The sequence below is a fragment of the Pinus tabuliformis genome, chromosome 9, assembly GCF_031772625.1.
Source record: "Pinus tabuliformis cultivar Carrire ecotype Pingquan chromosome 9, CPIR1, whole genome shotgun sequence".
Classification (NCBI taxonomy): Eukaryota; Viridiplantae; Streptophyta; class Pinopsida; order Pinales; family Pinaceae; genus Pinus; species Pinus tabuliformis.
Window position 1 is genome coordinate 898,181,635 of NC_142307.1, and position 21,550 is coordinate 898,203,184.

At 33.8% G+C, this 21,550-nt stretch overlaps 1 protein-coding gene across 1 annotated transcript; it reads left to right on the forward strand.

Moving 5' to 3' along the window:
- Positions 1-1,475: 1,475 nt before the first annotated feature.
- Positions 1,476-20,512, forward strand: LOC149151665 (beta-carotene hydroxylase 2, chloroplastic-like). Its single transcript, XM_089443229.1, has 7 exons — positions 1,476-1,616; positions 19,177-19,236; positions 19,343-19,414; positions 19,739-19,873; positions 19,987-20,112; positions 20,249-20,305; positions 20,411-20,512. The coding sequence occupies exons 1-7, from the start codon at positions 1,476-1,478 to the stop codon at positions 20,510-20,512; spliced, it is 693 nt and encodes a 230-aa protein (XP_089299355.1).
- The last annotated feature ends 1,038 nt before the right edge of the window (positions 20,513-21,550 follow it).

Sequence of the window (21,550 nt, forward strand, 5' to 3'; positions counted from 1 at the left end):
ATCCGAGAAGGCATCACCTGGAGGATCAGACAAGGCAGCTCTGTTCGAGTCGGTATTGATCCATGGATCGGCTGCGGGAATATGCACAATCTCCCAGCACAGCTCCTAATCCACCTCAGAAATCAGGGAGTCACGCATATTTCTCATATTGCAGACCAGACAAACTCCACTTTTCTCCAACAGGCCTGGAGGACATGCGGAGACCTTCACATTCCTAATCAGTGGAGACAAATATGGGAGAATTACATAGAGGCGCTCTCACAGGCACAGGTTAGAATCACAGAGGAAGAGGACGAAATTGTCTGGGCCCTAGCAAAAAGTGGTTCATACACCCCGAAAGAAGGATACCTACAGCTCATGCAGCCACTGAAACCAGACAATATGCTACAATGGTGGAAATCTATCTGGCATCTAAAAGCTGCACCCAGAACTCGCCTCCTCATGTGGGCAATTCTCTTCAACAAGATACCTACAGGAGCAAATCTAAAAAAGAGGTCCTTCCATGGACCTTTCTGGTGCCACTTATGCAAAATGAACGACGAAGATACTGAACACCTCTTCCTCTCATGTCCGGTTGTCAAAGAACAGTGGACTCTCATTACTACAATGTCTCCCTCTATTCAGCTATGGCAGGGTCACTCTTTAAGTGATGCCTGGGAAAACTGGCAGGCTCGTCACAAAGGAAAAGACAAGAATATCCCCCTCCTGATGTGCTGGTCCATCTGGACAGCAAGGAACAGAGCCATTTTTGACCAAAAGTCTCCTCTCTGGCCTGCCATTATAGCACACCTCTTTGCAGACCTAGCTCTCATTCCTGAAGATCCTCCACCTGCCCCCCATAGGACCATCACCCCGGAGCTTATAGATAAATCCTATCCCTGGGCCTATTTTGATGGCTCAGCCCAAGAGACGGGTTGTGGGGGGGGAGCCCTACTCTACCTGAGAGACAGCCACTACTTCATGCTGCAAATTCACCTGGGGAGGGGCACAAACAACTATGCTGAGCTTATCACTGCAAAACACCTCATCACATTTGCACATGAAAAAGGCTGCACAAAACTTCAATTGTTTGTAGATTCACAGATTGTCTGCAATTGGCTTACAAGGAAATCAACATGTTCTGTTTTCTCTTTGAGACACATTCTGGAAGAGGCACTCAGACTAACAGATGCTTTTGAAAAATTTGAATGTCGACATATCTACAGGGAGCGCAACACTCGGGCGGACTACCTATCCAAGCAAGCAGCGCAGAGGGAAGAAGCGGACTGGCTAATACAAGAAGACCTGGATGGAACCTACTTTCAGCACTACCATCGACCTTTTGTTGATCATCAGGCACAAAGGGATACTCAGAACTGAAAGGGGTCCCATTATGCACAAACAGATGCTCTTTTTTGTTTTTTTTTCATTTACATGCTATTTAGATAAAACTGAAAAAATGGACAGCAAACTCTATATTTTTTGTGTCTCCTTAAATGGGAGGCAGAACTCATGGTTGCACAGCAAACACAGTTTACATGTTATCTCTATTTTCTGTTTTCTATTATAGACAGAAGCTTTATGGACAGACACCTCTCCGAACTCCCTGCGTGGACCAACAGTTCGGAGAGTGCATGGTATTTTTCATATGATCATATCTCTGTATCTTTTCTAGTTTTTCCTTTTTGGAACTCAGGACAGTCTCCTACAGAACTCTCTGAGAGACACACTGTCTCAGTATGAATATGCACAGCATCTACAGAATGTAATTTCAAATGACTAATAGAAATTACGACTTTTTCCACGGGAAAAAATATATATATATATATATATATGTTCTAAATATTATTAAATCAATTTTAAACCTTGGTAAATTTTAATTATCATCAACATCAGTAATATATGTAGATTGATACAATTCTAATTCTAATTCTAATTTAAACAAATAAAAAACATATATTAAATATTGCACACTAACTAAAAAATTAAAAAAAAACTAAAACTACTTTTCTTTTGTGTTACATTATTTCCCTAATCATTCCCTTTCATTAAAATCAAGTAAGGAAAAATTTAAAAGAGAAATTACATTATTTCCCAACCATTCTCTTTTATTTGCATCGAGTCTCTTTTTATACAGTTTTTCACTTTAAATTAAAATTAATTATATATAAAAGAGATGGGAGGCGAATAAAAGGAAATGGTTGGGAAATAATGTAGCTTCTCTTTTAATTTTTTCCTTACTTGATTTTAATGAAAGAGAATGATTAGGGAAATAATGTAACACAAAAGAAAAGTAGTTTTTTTTTTAGTTAGTGTGAAATATTTAATATATGTTTTTTATTTGTTTATGCTAAACATAGCACAAAAGTGGCGAAAGTCTTCATCACAAGCTTCATGTCCTTTTATGCTAAACATAGCACATCTCCAAGCTAAGGGTTCAACTTCGACAAATTAGAAGACAACATAACTATAACTGGATTGATTAAGCAATAGACATATTACTATGTAAATTAAGTAAAGTAATGAATACAATATATATAAAATTATATGAATTGATTAAGTGATAGACATGCTATGTAAATTAAGTAAAGTAATGAATAGAATATATATAAAATTAAATTTTCATATAGATTAACGAGTTTTATATTTTCATTTGAAAAATTATAAGTTTAAAATTAGAAATGGGTAGAATGTGTATATTTGTAAATTTTAATAATTAAATTTATTATCAATTTAAAATTAGAAATGGGTAGAATATGTATATCTATAAATTTTAGTGATTAAATCTATTGTCAATTTTATAACTATAAGTATATATCCATCTCTAAATACATGTTATATAGTTGGCACATAGACATAGTAATATTAATTATTAGTTAGTATTTTTTTATATAAATAAATCGTTGAAAAGGATACATGTGCACATTATTGAAGTCAATAAATATAGACTCATCAAGTGTGTGCATGAAAGCTATAACTTAGAGGCAATATCCCTTGAAGTCAATAAATATAGACTCATGAAATGTGTGCATAGAAGCTAGAACTTAAGGGCACTGCCCCTTGAACCCACCTATCAACCATGGTAGGAGGATGCCAAGGGAATTATATAGCCTAATGCCAAGGGGTTGATTTAGCAACATTAATAAATAATATTCACATGTTTTTCAAATAGAGATTTGATTTATACATTTCTCTTTAAGGATAAAGGGTATCATATTTTTTTCAAACAATCTTGATAAAAAAAGCATTTCAAAAGATTTGACTCTTAATTCAAATAGTTTAAAATTGAAATACAACCCTTAAATATTTTAATCCAGATTCTTAATTTATTATAAATCAAAAAAATACAATTTCAACTATATATATATATATATGAAATACAATTTCAACTATTTCAATATGCATGTCTTGGTGGGGAAATGTTTGTGTGTAATGGGGTGTAATGGTTGGCGTAGGTCTAATAGAAAATAATTCAGGTTTAAAGTGAGAAAGCTATAAAGGGAAGGTGTTTGATATTTAAAAGTATATTTCATCAATCATATATATGATATATGAAGTAGTAAATTTTCTCCCTATATTTCTTTGTATGGGATAATGTTTGAACTCTTCTGGTTTGGTTTTTTCTCATTGGTTTTCCTCTATCATGATTCTTGAAAGGGAGAGGTAAAGTCTTTATGTGAATTGTAGAGTCTCATGACTATTTTGTTTTTGGCACCCTTTCCATCCATTTTTCCTCTTTTCATCATTGCTATCAACTCAAATAAGCAGTAAACCATAGAATTTGACATGGTAAGGTAACCAAATGTCTTATTTTTCATATTTATTAATGCTCCTTATTATTAAGTTAAAATATTGCAATAGGTACAAAATTAATGCGATTTTACAGAGGTTTTATGATTCCACAACTATCTCCATGGTTTGTCGAATTCTACTACACCAGCCAAGCAAAGAAGCACATGGGAAGATGTGGATTAGTCTCCTCTTGGATCTCCTCCTATTCGCCCGAGCCAAATCATCAAGGAAATTGCCCAGTGGCACAGTCAAAGAAGAAGCTCAATACGTGGATAAACGTAGTAGTGAGAGTTCAGATAGATTAGGACTCTGTTTTTCTTTCCAAATAGAAAATCGTAGAGAACATTTATTACTTCGTTATATATTAGAATTTATAATAAGACTGTTTTAATATTTGAAGGCATAAAAGTCTCAATCTGTTGAGCACCAATTCTATAAATATAACTCTGTAAACAGAAAGTAGGGATGCAGATGTAATCTTTGAATGACTATTTGAAGTTTTATAACTTTATTCTTTTTAATTGAAGAAGTATTTTCATCAAACTCATGCACTATTAACTGTTGAATTAAAGTCCTAAACCTATTGTTTTGTGGAGGGCCCCTGCAAACAGTCGAGGTTCCATCTTTTATTTTTAGCTCAGTTCATTTCGTTTTTGTTATTTCTAGAATTGCATTATCACAGCTTCAATTTCTTTGTAATTATTAGTTTAGAGTCTTTCGTTTGTTGTCTATCAATTTCAATCATTTAAATCCTTTCTAAAATAGAACCATGGATATAATCTTATTCTTTTCATAGTAAATACACTTGATTAGATCACATTCCTTCTGTTTTTTCTTTATTATTTCAAGTGGAATTGTTAATAACAGTGTGTGTAGATCTTAACATAGATTTCTTTATAAATTCATTCTCGAATAGAAGCGATAACATTTTAGAGTATAAATAATTTTATTTCTAGAATATAAGTAATTTATTCATAGATTTTAGAATAACTTTCTTTTTAGTTTGTTTCAAAAACACAATCTATCTTAAAGAAGTTTTCATAGAATTTACAAAGTAGTTTTAGTTTTCCATCATCTTGCATAGTAATTCTTTTCAAACTAACAATAGTCAGCTAAATAGGATCATGATAGCTTGTTTTACTTTTATTTTCAAGAGTTGATTGTAGGAATTTAATTGTAAATCTTCAATTTCATTAGGAACATAAGAATAAAGAAAATCCTTAAAACAAACACAATCATCATTTTAATAAACTCAAAAAGGCTTCTAGCATATATAGTGCACTTTCACTTCACAAGTTTGCCAACTCTGGTCGATAATTTATGCAAACAATTTAAGAACATTAACAGACTAAAAATTTTGGTATCGTTTCCGGCGAAGTGTAAATATAAGTTTTTATTTCTTAAATAATAATAATAATAATAATAATAATAAAACAAACAAAAAATAAAAAAAACATGATATGCATAGAGAAAGAGACTCTAGGTTTATATTTGTAGGTAGAGGAAATAGCTTAATTCCAACAACATAACTTACCCCGCCATGACCTCGTAGTGCCACACCACCCACACAAACTTGAATTCCATCCATAGGAGGCAAACATAAAATTCCTGAGGTATTAAGATCTGAAATTCAACCTAGAGATTCACCAACTTCATCAACAGAAGCCATAATAGAATAAGATCCCATATCCCCAATAGCAGGAATAATTTTCCTCTTTTCAACTCGAGAACAACTTCTAGCTCAAGAGTTGGAAGTTCCTACTGAATAAGAGGAAGAAGGAATCTACTTCAATCCATTGATAGAAGAACCAGAGGAACTAGAAGAAGTTTAAAACCCACTCTTAGAACCAGAACCACAACCCTATATTAGTTTTGAAGAATATACAATGGCTAGAGAAGAGGAAGGAGAGATACATAATTTGAATGGTAAACAACCTAGGATTGGAGGGGGAAGAGCAAGAGGAAGAAAAGGTGGAAGAGGAGGTGGAAGTGGTGGAGGAATAGGAGAGGATATAAATCCAGAACCCTTTGGATTTCCAATCCTCGATGAAGATACAACTATAACAATGAAAAATATCTCACCCTCTATTCTTACAAACTTTCATGGATTAAGGAGAGAAGATCCTGAGACATTTCTTTTTGAATTTGAAGTATTGTGTAGATCATATGATTATCTACGTGATGCTCAAAAGTTGAAATTATTCCTTGCAACCCTTAAAGATGCATCATTAAAATGGTTTATGGGTTTAGTAATAAAATCCATAACAACATGGGAACAAATGAAAACTACATCCTTAGAAAAATATAAGGATTATTGTATGCCCCATCGCGTTAAAGATGAAGTCCTTAAAATGATACAAAAATAAAATGAAAATCTTGAAGATTTCGTCGAAAGATTTGGTTTCAATGTAAAAAGGGAAAAAATGAATAATCTATAGGAGGAAACTTTGAAAGCTCTCTTATTGAAGTCCATTAGAGATGAGTGGATTTCTCTTCTCAGTATAATTGGTAAGGGATACATTTCTTAGTTGTCACTAGGAGAAATTTGTGAGTTGTGCATACACATTTCAAGGGGCAAAGAAATAACCGGGAAAATTCCAAGAGATCCTCTTTTATCAAGGATTAATAAATCTGCAGTTGGGACAATAAGTAGAGAAGAGTTAGGAAATTTTCTTGCTAATTTTAAAACAGACATTTTAGGGAGTCTTAGTGAACAAATTGACGCCCTTAAAATATTAAACAAGTTAATAAATTGGCTGCGTTAATAACGCATATCGTTCCTTTTCTAGGAGCTTAAAATATTTGTTGATTTTTCTGCTATTTCTTAAACACTACACTACCGGTTTGACATACATGTTGAGGATTTGCAGAGGAAATTTAGCGTGGAATGCAAGATTAAAGAAAAGGATGCCAAGTCGAACGAATGTGCCTATAACGCCAGACTGGACGCCGATTCAGTGAAATGCCCAGCTTATTTACTGCTTCCTCAAGAATTTCGTTTCGTTGAGCAGTAAGGGAGCTAATATCACCTACTGTGTAATGATAATGCCATATGGTTTAAGGATGAACAGCGTTCAAAGACCCTGGTTTAAAGACCCTAGTTCAAATTTTTGCTTGAGAACTTGATGTCAAGGATGTTGGGTGTAACCCTAGACCACCCAAATCTCTCTTTCAGTTGGGGTTTGTTATAGATATAGCTCAGCAGGAAGCCTGTTCGAATCGCGGATCTGGTTGATTTTTGGGTTGAAATTAAGGCTGCAGATTTCAATTACTTAATTGGAGGATTCAAAATTTAAGCCGTAATCGCAGACAGTGTTGGGTTTGATTAGTTTGAAATGGTATATAATGCATTAAAATGTTATATGTAGTAAAGATTTTTTGGGCAGCGAGGTATAATGTTTGTAATATTTGAAAATACATACATATGTATTACACCATAGTGTTGGTTTCATAAAGTTGTTTTCAAAGTGACTAACATAGTTAACGCCCCTGCGTTTGACTGTGTTTAATATATTGTTTGAGGCCAGAATACATTTTGATATCAGAATCAATTTTCTTTTAGTAGCAGAAGTATTTTTATAGCTCTTGGATTTTACAATACATTTAATCATATCTATGGTGGGAATAGTTCTCACTGGCAAGGAGAACTATCCTGAATGGTCCCGGATGATAAAACACACCATCATCTTCAATGAGTTGTGGAAATGAGTGTGTGTCGAAGAAGGAGACAATGACCCAGTACAGCCTACCTCAGACAAAGAGCTCGTCATTTGGGAAAACAAGAACAGCAAAGCCTATGCATTAATTGCAGCATCTGTAAATGAAGAGGTGAGTCGTATTATTTCGACATATTCAACTACCTTTGAAGCCTTACAAAAGTTGAAAGAACGCTATGACTCACATTCTGCACTTGAAGTTGTTTAACTCATGATTAAACTCTTCACTCTTGAACTGCAAAATAATGATCCTCTTTTTCTTGCATCTGAAGTAAAGTTAATAATGCATGATATCAATTCCACTAAGGTTGAGCTAGATATCCCTCTTATTTCTTTTCTCAAGGGATTTTATTCTACTTACTCCATTTATCTTGAGTCTTTGCAAGCAAATGGAAATCTCAAAGATATAACCTTTGACTCTCTTGTGAAAATGTTTGTTGAAAGAGAGAAAGCTTTTGGAAAGAAGACAGCCCCTGAATCTTCTGAAGAGACTGTGTGCCTTGCTCATAAAGAAAAGCATCCTACTCAAGATGCTACAAGAGGAAGAGGTGGACAAAGAGGAAGAGGAAGATATTTCAGAGGCAGGGGGGCAGACATTCTCAAGGAGAAAAGGAAGATTTGTACTGCATTCACTACAAAAGAAATGGATCACATGATGCCTCTACATGCGAGCTACCATGGGACAAAATTGAGCAGAAAAGAAATCAACATAAAGGTAAAACTGATGATACAAACAAAGGCAAAGCACCTGAATCCGCTCACTATGTTAAGACACAATGTAACATTGGAGTATATGAAGATTTGTTTAATGCTTCACTTGCTTCCTGGAAAAATGATTGGTTGCTTGATTCAGGAGCAACCTGTCACATGACTCATAGAAAAGATTTTTTTGAAGATTTTACTGGCAATGTTGATGGAGCAGTATACTTTGCAGATCAATAAAAAATCAAGCCATCAGGGCTTGGCACAATCAGGCTTAAATTGCCTGGTCTTCCAGACTTTCTTCTGGATCATGTTCTATATCTCCCACAGCTCAAGAGAAGCTTGCTGTCCTTGGTCCACATCCACCAGCAAGGTCAATCCATTCATATGTTTGATGGCAAGCTTGAGGTAAGAAAAGCATCTGACCACTCACTTGTCATGAGGGGAATAGGAGAAGAAAGGCTTCTCAAACTGAAAGGAACCTCTGCTCCTGAACAACATTTCTCATATATTTCTCATCATGAAGAAGGTACACTTCCATCAAGTTTATTATGGCATGCTAGATTTGGACATTTAAACTATGACAATCTACGCTTATTGAAGAAAAATGGTGTTGCTGGTTTGCCTACAATTCCTAGGAAACTTAAGCAATGTGATGCTTGCATTTTAGGAAAGAAAATGGATGGAAAATGATGCACAATCTCATATTGGGTCTATTCACACTGATAATGGAAAAGAATACACATCAAATGAATTTGAAAACTATCTTCGCCAACATGGGATCAAACATCAAACAAATGTGCCTTATAATCCCCAACAGAATGGTGTAGCTGAAAGAATGAATAGAAAAATCTTGAATATGGTACGATCCATGCTTTTCTTCAAAAATGTAAAGATAATGCTTTGGGCTGATGCTGTTCTATGTGCTGCATATATAAAGAATAGAATAGAAGGAATCAGTTTTTCTGCCTAATGGAATAGAGTTCTAAAGTACTTGAAGGGAACTCAAGACTTTGGAATCAAGTACACACAGGTGGATGACTTCAGCTTGATCAGATACTCTGATTCAGTCTTCGATGGAGACAAAGAAACTGGGGTATCTACTTCAGTATATGCTATGAGTCTTGGATCAGGAGTTGTCTCCTAGAGATCACGCAAACAATAAGTTCCAGCAGATTCCACACCAGAAGCAGAATATGTGGCAGCAGCTGAAGCAGCAAAAGAAATTGTGTGGCTCAGGAAAATTCTTGAAGATTTGCAGGTAAAACAAGTACAATCAACTCCACTCATGATTGAAAACACCTCTGTAATAAAGTTGGCCAAGAACCCAAAGTTCCATGATCGAACTTGTAAAGCACATCAATACTAAATATCATATGATTCGACATCATGTTGAGGCCAAAACAATCCATCTCCATGATTGTTCCACAAATGAGAAAATTGCAGACATCTTCTCCAAAGCACTTGGAAGGGAAAAGCTTGAACGATTCAGAATGATGCTTGGAATCACCAACATCCCTTCAGATTAAGGGGGGGAATGTTGACACCTAATCTTCATGATTGGGTGAATTTATGTAAATAATTAAATTATGAATGTGAACAGTCATCGGGAGATGAACTGAACAATCACTCCCTATTGTATATCACAAATACCTACCTAATGGAATAGAACGAATCAGTTTTTCTGCCTAATGGAGTTACTACCTGGCCTGACATTCCCTATGTAAAGAAAGAAAATCCCTTGAGACAATGTCCTCTTGATTTGAAAAGTGTAGAAGCTTGTGTTATTTGTGCAGAAAATAATGATACAAAATAATTTCCCTCAATACCAGGTCTTAAAGTTGTTTATAAAGATGAAGGAGTACCAAATTAGGTAGATCCTTTCTGTTTCATTGCTAAAAGAGCTTGGTAGAACCCACAGCCAAATACAACTCAAGTTTTTAATACTCAACCATTTTCATAATCTTCACAAAGTAATTGGACTACCCCAATGCCTTGGCAATGTTTACCACAACCTTGGTCACAAGGATGGAAAAATCCTTATGGAAAATTCCCTCAATATCCTCAATATCCTCAATTTCCACAATTTCAACAATCATATCCTACTTTTCCCCCACAATATTATCCTCAGCCTGTTGAACAAGCTCAACCTCACAATGTGAATCCACAACTTTCATTACCATTTCCTCAAAGACCAAATCAATTTCATGCCCAACCACTCCCAAATCGAAATAACAATAAAAATTCACAACCCGTTTACAATATGGAAGGACAAAATTTTCAAACCTACATGATAACTCCACTAGATCTAAAAAAATTTCAACTTAGATCTAGTAGAATATTAGAAAAGAAGTCCCCCTTAGTTGTTATTCAAGAAAGTGAAAAAGAAAAGATATTTGAAGAAGAAAAGTCTCTTAATGAAAAATAAAAAAATCAAAAACAGGTTACTCCAACACATTCAAACAACTCAACTCCTATTATGGAACCACATTCAGTATCTATTTGAAAACCACCTTTCACTGAAAGATTAAAAATTGATGAAGGTGTAGAAAAACAAATTTTATTTCTTTATTATGACATGTTAGATGAAGTGAATAATTTTTTAATAAAGATTCCTTTGCTTCAATACATTAAGGAAATACCAATTTTCACAAAAATAATTAGGGACTTGAGAATAAAAAGACCTTGAAGAAAAATAAAAGAAATCAAAAGAATCCAACTAGTTGGAAAAATTACAGATATCATGACGGGAAAAACAACAATCTAGAAATATCTTGATCCAGGAAGTCCGATTTTAAAAACATGCATCAATGGTGTGGAGATCCAAAATAAATTAATTGATCTAGGGGAAGCCATAAAGATCATGAGTAAGCAAACTATGAATCAATTAAAACTTTATAATCTTCATTATACACCTACACTATTACAATTGGCAAATATATCTGCAATCAACCTGGTGGTGTATTAGATGACATATATGTATCCTTAGATTATTGGGAATACCCTGTTGATTTTAAGATTTTAACACCCAAGAAAAACTTAGGAGTACATCCATTGATTCTAGGAAGACCATGGCTAGCTACAGTTGATGCTTTCATAAGTTTTATACCTAGTGATATGTTCATTTGTGATGGGAGTACAACAACGAACTTCACATTGTATCCACCAAAAAAAACAACAATAGAGGTTGAAAATGAATAATGGATAGATGATGACTTTGATATAACACCAATATTTGCTACTTCAAAAATAGATGAAGAAGATCAAATTATAAATTTATTGGAAAAAAATGAATCTTCATTATATTGTGAATCTAGTGAGAATTTTCAAGAAAAATGCAATTTGAATATTTATGATCTTGTCAACTATCCTTGCATTGTATGGAAAAATTTGGCAATTCTACAATTGAAATATTTCAAGCAAGGAAAATTTTAAGCATGGAAGGTTATCTTAAATTTTAGAAACCTTGGCGAATCTTACTAGTCCCTAATATGAAATTTGTAAAATGTTTCACAATATTTTTGTAAAAATATTTATATTTCTATGAATTTATATTAGTCAATATAAATTTTTGGCGATTTTTAAGGTAGAATAATTTTATACTATAAAATGTGGGCGAATAATTTTTATAAAAAAAGGAAATTGGCGAATCTTTTTTTTGAAAAAAAAAATGGAAAATTCGCCCACCTGGGATTATTAGCCCCTAAAATTTTCCCTGATTTGAAGACAACTTTGAATCAACAATAATTTGGAAGAATTTCAAAAGAAATAATTAATCATGAAGTTATAAGAACATTCGTCTGCTTATGCATGGGAATATACTGACATGAAGTGAAGTGATCCTAATACTTATAAACATCATATTTACATTGAATAAAATGCGAAACCACTTTGACAACCTCAAAGAAGAATGAATCCAAATCTAAGGGAGATTGTTAAGGAAGAACTACAGAAACTGTTGAATGTCAATTTTATCTATCCAATATCTGACAGTCACTGGGTTTCACACTTAGTAATTGTTTCTAAAAATAATGAAAAATGGAGAGTGTGTATTGACTATAGGGAATTAAATAAAGTCGCTTTAAAATATCATTTCCCACTCCATTTCATAGATCAAGTTTTAGATATATTAGAGGAAAGAAATATTTTCATTCTTAGATGGTTTTAGTGGGTATAATAAAATCCAAGTACCCCTAGAACACCAACATAAAACTACCTTTACCTTCCCATGGGGAACCTAAGCTTACTCAATACTTCCTTTTGAATTATGTAATGATCCTGCAACATTCCAAAGAGCAGTATCACGCTTTTTTGTGATCTAATTCATGATTGTGTGAAAGTGTATATGGATGATTTTACATTTTATCGAAATTATTTTGAAGAAGCTCATTGGATGTAAAGAGGAAAATCTCCCATTATGTCATGAAAAATGTTTTATGATGTTTACTGAGGGAATTGTTTTAGGGCACCATATTTGAGGAAATGGAAATAGAGTGAACACATCTAAAGTAGAAATTATTTCTAAATTATCAATTCCAACCTGTCAATGAGATGTTAGAATTTTTCTTGGTTTCAATGGTTATTATAGAATATTCATAGAAAAATTTACAAAAGTTGCATCTCCACTTTTCAAACTACTCACAAAAGACAATGAATTCAATTGGAATGTTGATTTCCAAAAGACCTTTGAATCATTAAAAGATAAAATCTCTGAAGCACCCATTCTTAGAGGACCAAATTAGAAATTACCTTTTCACATTTTGACTGGTGATTCAGACAGAACTTTGGGTACTTAGACAAAAAGATTTAACTCCATATGCCATTTACTATACCAGTAAAAATTCGACTCTTGCAGAGTTAAATTTTATTGTCATAGAGAAGGAGTTTTTAGTTGTTGTTCATGCCATCAATACATTTAGAAATTATATTACTTGCTATGAAATTTTTTTACATACTGATCATTCTGCAATGATATACTTAATGAATAAATCAATCACTAATGGCATAATCACTAGATCGTTATTGTTGTTGCAAGAGTTTAACATTACTATTTTGGATCGACCTGGGAAACAAAATACAGTTGTTGAATTTTTATCATGGATTCAAAATGATAACAACGAAATGCCTATAGAAGATAATTTTCTTGATGAATGTCATTTTGTGGTATCTACTAAATCTCCATGGTTTGCAGATATTGTTAACTATTGGCTACATGAAAATTACTATCATACTTGTCTCCTCGAGAAAAAGGAAGGTAATTCAAATTAGTGCATCCTATTCATGGATAAATGAAAAATTGTATAAAAAAAGTCTAAATCTGATAATCTAAAGGTGTGTTAGAGAAGATGAAGTACTAGAGATATTGAAAGCTTTTCATCACGAGCCATGTGGAGTACACTTTGCTGAAAAAAGAACTTCTTACAAAGTCCTTCTCTTAGGATACTATTGGCATTCCCTTTTTAAGGATTCCAGAGAATATGTTAAGAGATGTGATAGTTGTCAAAGGATGGGGAAACATGTTCGTTATGATGAGATGCCTCTACAACCTCAGGTACTTATTGACCCTTTTGAAAAACGGGCTCTCAATTTTGTCGGTCTAATCAATCCACCTTCAAGACAAAAAAGGTACATTCTTGTTTGCACTGATTATGTTACAAAATTGGTAGACACTAAAGCACTTCCTTCTGCTACTGAAAATGCTATAGTTTCATTTATTGTTTAGGATATCTTTACTCATTTTGGTGTCCCATGAGAAATTATAATAGATCAAGGTACTTAATTCACATCCAATTTGGTACAAAAGATAATGGTGGAATACAAAATCAAACATCGGAAGTCTACTCCATATCACCCTCAAGAAAATGGATAGGTGGAGTTCACCAATAAAGTCATTGAAGAAATCCTCACCAAAATTGTGCATTTTCCTAGAAACGATTGGGCCGAAAAGCTTCTAGAAGCTTTATGGGCGTACCGTACCACATGGAGAAATACTACAGTGCATACTCCTTATGATTTTGTCTATGGAAAACAAGTCTTGTTTCCTATTGAGTTTCAAGTCAAAACTTTCAAGACAATATTCAAATTGGGTCTTGATCTTTTAGAGGCACAAAAACAAAGAATTGAGCAACTGAATGAACTTGATGAGATAAGACAATATCCAATCCAAAAACCAATCTAGTTAAAAAATAGAGATGCAGATGGCATGACAAATATATGAAAGAGAGAAAGTTCCAGCCAAGAGATTGGGAATTACTGTTTGATTCAAAGTTCAAATATTTCCAAGGGAAATTTCAAACTCATTGGCTTGGGCGTTATGAGATTGAAACAGTGTTTGATAATGGTGAAGTTATGATCAAAACTATTGATGAAGAAAGGACCACTTTTCTTTTGAATGGTCAGTGACTCAGAATTTATCATAGGCCATTGACCAAGGAAGAATTTATCAAATATTTGCGAGATAATACTAATTTAAAGTTGGTGAGGAAGTATTTTCCTTCTTCCCCAACTTGATCTCCAAAAGTATTTTTCTTTCTAAAAAATAAAAGAAAATATAAAAATATATATAAAATAAATAAATCAATAATAAAAAAATGTATAAACTTGAAAACCAACAATGGTTGGCATGTTTATATAGAAAATCTAAGGTGAAAATCAAATTGACACTTTAAATTTTCCTCACATCTCTTCTAAACCCATTTTCTTGATATCCCACACTTTTCTTTCGAAGAATAAAATAGTTACAAAATTATTGAGTTTCTGCAACGCTAACAGATTTCTGCAACCAATTTGACAGGAAATTCTAATGTAATAATTGAAAGAGTGATTGACTCCCTCCACTGCAAAGAACCTGAAGACAATGCAAAGGCCAACAACCAAATGTTAGAAATAAATAATTCAAAAGTATGCAACTCTTTAATTTGATAATAGGGATCAAAACAATTAAATATATGAATTATATAGACACTGTACTACCAAAATTCAAAATCATTATTACTAAGATTTGATAGTATCATGTCAAATTGGATCTAATCCTCCATTCAATCCTCATCATTATACTTACGCTCCAACCCACATCCCGATTATATTGATCCGATCACCCAAATCATGCCCATTCATGCTCTCAACTGTTAGATTCTGTCGCACTTATTTATACCCTTACCACTTACACTCCCATCATTCATACTCTCATCCTCATCACCCTAAAACCCTTTGAAACCCTCATACTCTGTAAAAAAATAGTCTTGAAACAAAGCTTCTCATCCATGGGGTTTATAGTCAGAACAGAACCAGCACGGAGAAAATTTTTAGAAGGATATCCAAAAATGAGAGAATTATTGCAGAAAGTGCAGCGGCTAGAGTTTATGGAGAAATTCGATGGTTTCAACAAAGAAGTAGCCAAATCCTTCATGAGATTCTTTGATGGGGTGGAATTTGAGATAGGGGACATAAAATTTATAATAATAGAGTCCTTTGTTTCTGAAGTTACTGGATTGCCTCGAATTGGAGAAAAATGGTTTAAAAACAGAGGTATTGAGAAATAGGATAGGAAGGTTTTTCTGAAGAACCCTAGCATGGACACCACCATTTTAAAGAAAGCCATTTCGAGCACAACATCTAAAAGTAAGTGGAGAAATTTACTTATGATAATTCAAAAATTTGTTACTTGCGAAGGGAGGTTTGGATGCATGTTTTCCTATCATATCAATTTGATGATGATTTTTATTGAGGATAATGAAATATATCTTCCATATTTCTTACTTAATAGTCTAAGGAAGATGTTAGGGAATGTTCGAAAGGAAATTTAGTTTATAGAGAATACCATTTATCACAATGGTCTTGTTAAAATCCTTGTTGAATTTCATCTCAAAAATATGGGTGATAATTGGGAAATCTTTTTCATAAGGAATCATTTTAAGGAAGATACTCAAGAATAGTCGAGTAGCAGCAAAGCCAAGAGAGGGAGAAAAAGAAAAATTGAAGAACCAATGGAACAAGAACAACAACAGCGAGAGGTGCCGTCACAGGATGACATTCCTCTTGCAAAAATTTCAGAGAATATAAAAAAGAAAAATTTTAGAAGAAAGAAAGCTATCCAAATGACAAAGAGCACACCCAAAACATAGAAGCCTAACATAGAAAGAAAGAAAACAAAAATTCAAATGCCTAATGTGAAAAGCTTAAGAAGAAGCACCGGACTCAATTCAACAACAAAAGAACTGACTTAAAAAATTATGGAGCATATCGACTTAGAAGAAAATGAAGATTCAAGGGTTTACCCCCAACTTTCATCTCACCTCCTTAGATCCCAAGCCGAAGAACACTTGAAATTGATCATTTACAACATAAGATTTATGATTATATTGAGTCCCTGGAGCAAATAGATGCAGCAAAAACATAAGCTTTAAATCAAGATGAACTCCAATTTAGTAAACCAAAAGAACCTCTAGTGCTAAATGTTTTAAAACAAGAAATTTTCGAGCTGGAGACCTAAACAGATACATTAAGAAGGAGAATCAAACCCTAAAGGTTCATAGTGAAATCCAAATAACTAAGAGTGACAATCTCCTTTTACACCTAAGTTTGTGGTATAAGAAAAATAAGAAGCTGAAGCAAAAAAATAGATCTCTACAAAGACAAGTCATAAACCTGAAGTACAAGATTTTCATTAAAAATCCAAGGATGGTAGTGGTCAGAAAGAAAGGGAAAAATATGAAGTTGGATGTATTTGTAGACGTCTCAAAAGAAATGCAATAATTAAATAAAAGACATCAGTTTTGTGTTTTGCATGAGGACATGCAAAAATCTTAGCATGGGGGAATGTAGAGTCTCATGATTGTTTTGTTTTTGACACCCTTTCCATCCATTTTTCCTCTTTTTATCATTATTATCAACTCAAATAAGCAGTAAACCATATACTTTGACATGGTAAGGTACTCATATTTCTTATTTTTCATATTTATTAATGTTCGTTATTATTAAGTTAAAAGATTACAACAGCTACAGAATTAATGAGATTCTACAGATGTTTCATGATTCCATAGCTATCTCCATGGCTTGTCAGATTTCAGTACACCAACCAATCAAAGAATCACATGGGCAGATGAGGATTCATATCCTCATTGATCTCCTACTATTCGCGCAAGCCAAATCATAAAGGAAATTTCCCAGTGGCACAATCAAAGAAGCAGGTCAATATGTGGATAAACGAAGCGGTGAGAGTTTAGATAGATCACGACTCTCCGAATTTATTTCGAAATAGAAAGTCATAGAGAAACATTATTACTCTGTTATAGATTAGAATTCAAAATAGGATTGTTTTAAGTTTTGAAGTCATAAAGGTCTCAATGTGTTGAGCACAAATTCTATAAATATAACTCTGTAAATAGAAAACACGGAAGCAGATGTAATCTTTTAATGAAATTCGAAGTTTTATAACTCTGTTCTTTTTAATTGAAGAAGCATTTTCGTCAAACTCATGCTTAGCTATTAAATTAAAGTCCTAAACTTGATGTTTTGTGGAGGGCCCTGCAGAGAGTCTAGGTTCAATCTTTTATTTTTAGCTCAGTTAATTTCGTTTTTGTTATTTCCATAATTGCATTATCGCAACTTCAATTTCTTTGGAGTTATTTGTTTACAGTTGCTCTCTATCAATTTCAACCATTTATATGCTTTCTAAAATTGAACCATGTATATAATCTTCTTCTTTTCATAGTAAATATATTTTATTAGATCACATTCCTTTCGTTTTTGCTTTCTAATTTCAAAGAGAATTGTTAATGGTAGTGTGCGTATATCTTAACATAGATTTCTTTATAAATTCATTCTCCAATAGAAGTCTTTCTCTTTTAGAGTATAAATAATTGTCTTTCTAAAATGTAAGTAGTTTATTCATAGATTTTAGAATAACTTTCTTTTTAGTTCTTTTCAAAAAACCAATCTATCTTAAAGAATTTTTCATAGAATTTACAAAGTAGTTTTACTTTTCCATCATCTTGCATAGTAATTCTTTTGAAACTAACAATGGTCATCTAAATAGGACCATGATAGCTTGTTTTACTTTTCTTTTTAAGAGTTGATTGTAGGAATTCAATTGTAAATCTTCAATCTCATTAGGAACATAAGAATAAAGAAAATCCTTAAAACAAACACAATCATCATTGTAATAAACTAAAAAAAGGCTTCTAGCATATATAGTGCACTTGCACTTCACATGTTTACCAACTCCATCCATAATTTATGCAAGCAATTTAAGAACACTAAATTGACCAAACATGAATACTGAGAGGTACAGGTAGAATATGTCTCTCAATCATGGAGGTACAATAGAGTATGTCTCTGAATCATGGAGTTTGAATTTGAAAGTTGGCCTTCTTCTAGTTTGTAAGGTTTGAATTTAGGAATATTTTTGAATGTGACCATTTCAAAATATTCTTGAAATTTATCTATAATTTACTAAAGGTGGCCTATTTTAAAAATATTTCTGAATTTAACTTGTCCAAAATATTACAGCTGGACACCTGAATTGGTTTGGTTGGTCTATGTAAAAATAATAGCCTAGGAATGAAAAACACTCTTTGAAAATTTATTAACTATTTAAATAAGATAAAATGCCGCAAAGACATTACACTTTGGATTTTTCTTTAATATACTGTCTCTGTGCTTTCCTTTTCTTTATAACTGTCTCTGTGCTTTATAAATTAAGTTAAAAATAATTCTAAGATCAATCCTAACCTACTAATTGAATGCATATATCTCTTTTTGCAATATGTCCATCTGTGTGCTTCATAAATTGAATTAAAAAATATATCTTTGTTGACCAACAATCCTCACTGAATTCATATCTCTATCGTTCCAAAAGTTTTGTAGGGTCTCCTAACTTAAATAATTAATTATCTCACGCTTTTGATAAGGTCTCACAGCTCCAATGATTATTATAATTGAGAAATATTGATTGATAATAATTGAATTTCTCATTGTTTTCCTCCAGGGTGGAGAGGTTCCTTTCGCAGAGATGTTTGGCATATTTTCTCTAGTTGTTGGAGCAACGGTAAGACTGAGTACATTGGAAGAAAAAATAGATTTTTTCCGATCAGATATAATACACAGTTAGGTCAAGTGATCTTATTCAAAGAAATGATAAAATTCTATTGCAGATTGGAATGGAGGCATGGGCTCGTTGGGCACATCGAGCTCTTTCGCATTCCTCTTTATGGAGTATGCATGAGGTACATGTTTTCTTATGTTAACCATACATTATTATGTTTGAACTTCTAAGATCGAACTGTCTCTGATAATCATATTGATATGAAATGATTTATTGTAGAGTTTTGTATGGTATATAATTCATTCAAGATGTTTGTTCTGAGTAATATTGTTGTATAGTTAATTTAATAACAGTGTACCTATTTATTATAAATTTAACATCACTTAACTTTGTGGGAAAAATTAATTCTTGTGTTCAACTCCCTGAATATTTATCCCTGAACATCTCCAATTGATTGATTAAAAGTTATTATTTGAACTGCCATGTTAACATGGATTTGTGGCAGTTGGATCACAGACTAAGAGAAGGTCCCTTTGAGATGAATGACATGTTTGCTATTATTAATGTTGTCCCTGCCATTTCCCTCTTATCTTATGGATTTTTCAACAAAGGCTTTGTACCAAGCATGTGCTTTGGTGCTGTAAGTTCTGATCTCAATTTCCCAAACCTAACCTATATTAAAATTCTTCTTGTTTTGTTTTTCAAATCAGTGTCAATTTTGTCAGGAAAATGTGTGGATTATTTGCTTTGCAGGGCCTGGGGATCACTGTATTTGGCATGGCATATATGTTTGTACATGATGGTCTAGCTCACCGTCATTTCCCAATGGGACCTATTGCATTGGTCCCATACCTTCAGAGGGTTGTAGCTACACATCAGGTTTGTCAATATTCTTCCTTTTTCAACCAGACAAAGTTGAGAGGTTTGTCAATATTCTTCCTCTGTCAACAAGAAAAATCTTAGAAGTTTAAGGAAATAAATATGATCATGTACACATGTTGGAATTCAATTGCAGCTGCACCATGAAGATAAGTTTAATGGAGTTCCTTATGGTATCTTCCTTGGACCAAAAGTGAGTCATGTCATTGCTGCCCAGCTCCTTGTTTTCTGTGAAACAACTTTGCATTGTTCATTGTTATAGAGGTGAACTATATTGAATCTCTGATTCATCATGCAGAAAGTAGAAATGGTGGGAGGGTTTGAAGAACTTGACAAATTAGTGAAGGCCAGAGCTAGGACCAGCGTTTGGAATGGTCTATGCCGGGAAACTCAAAGCTGACTGTCCCATGGCCATCAAAAAGATGAGACATATCGACACCCATGGAATCAAATAGATGATCAACGAAGTAAAACTTCTCTCATCTGTAAAACATCACAACCTAGTGCCTCTGATGGGTTGCTGCCTTGAAAATGGAGAGCCCACCCTCGTCTACGAGTACATGCCGAACGGAACTCTTGCCCATCACCCACAGTGTGAGAGGGACGAGGGGCTATCCTGCGCGCAAAGAATCAGGCTGGCATCAGAGACTGCAGACGCCCTGTCTTACCTTCAATACCAGTCAATTTATCACAGGAATGTAAATACCAGAAACATTTTACTGGACTACATCTTCGATTCAAAGGTAACAGATTTTGGGCTCTCGAGGATTGTTTTAACAAAATCCTCGCACATATCCACGGTCCCGTAAGGAACCCGGGGTTACCTGGACCCTCAATACCACCAGAACTTCCGTCTCTCCGACAAGAGTGACATCTACAACTTCGGCGTGGTTCGGGTAGAGATCATAACAACGATGAAAGTTGTAGATTTCTCCCGCAGCAAGAAATAAACTTCACGTCTCTGGAAATTAACAGAATCGACAGCGGCTCCGTCGACGAGATTATCGACCCATTTCTGGAGCCCGAAAAAGACTCTTGGGTTCGCGCGACGGTGAACAGGGTGGCCGATCTTACCTTCAGATGTTTGACATTTGACAGAGACGCTAGGCCGAGCATGCTGGAGGTTACCGAAGAACTGAAATTTATCAAAGACACCATACAAACCAGAAACCCCAGCGTCCGAAACGATGCTATTTTAGCTGATGAAGATTACGGCAACATATCGAAGTGTCAGTCGACAGACAACGCGTCAGTGTTTTAGGTATTGCCCAGTCACACTGCAACGAATCTGCTACAGTATCCTGAGGAAGAACCTATTGACTTAATTAATTTAAAATTTAATGCGTGTTTTAAAAAAAAAGTTATAATTCGAAACAAGAGAGTAGAATTAAATACATATTCAAAACTATAAGAGTAAGGTTGATTAATTAATATGGTT

Excerpts from the sequence above, each read along its gene's own strand:
- LOC149151665 (XM_089443229.1), top strand. The coding sequence starts at position 1,476 with ATGGGAGGCAGAACTCATGGTTGCACAGCAAACACAGTTTACATGTTA. Across the intron at positions 19,237-19,342 it reads CTCTAGTTGTTGGAGCAACG|ATTGGAATGGAGGCATGGGC; the intron begins GTAAGACTGAGT and ends ATTCTATTGCAG. Across the intron at positions 19,874-19,986 it reads CAAGCATGTGCTTTGGTGCT|GGCCTGGGGATCACTGTATT; the intron begins GTAAGTTCTGAT and ends TTTGCTTTGCAG.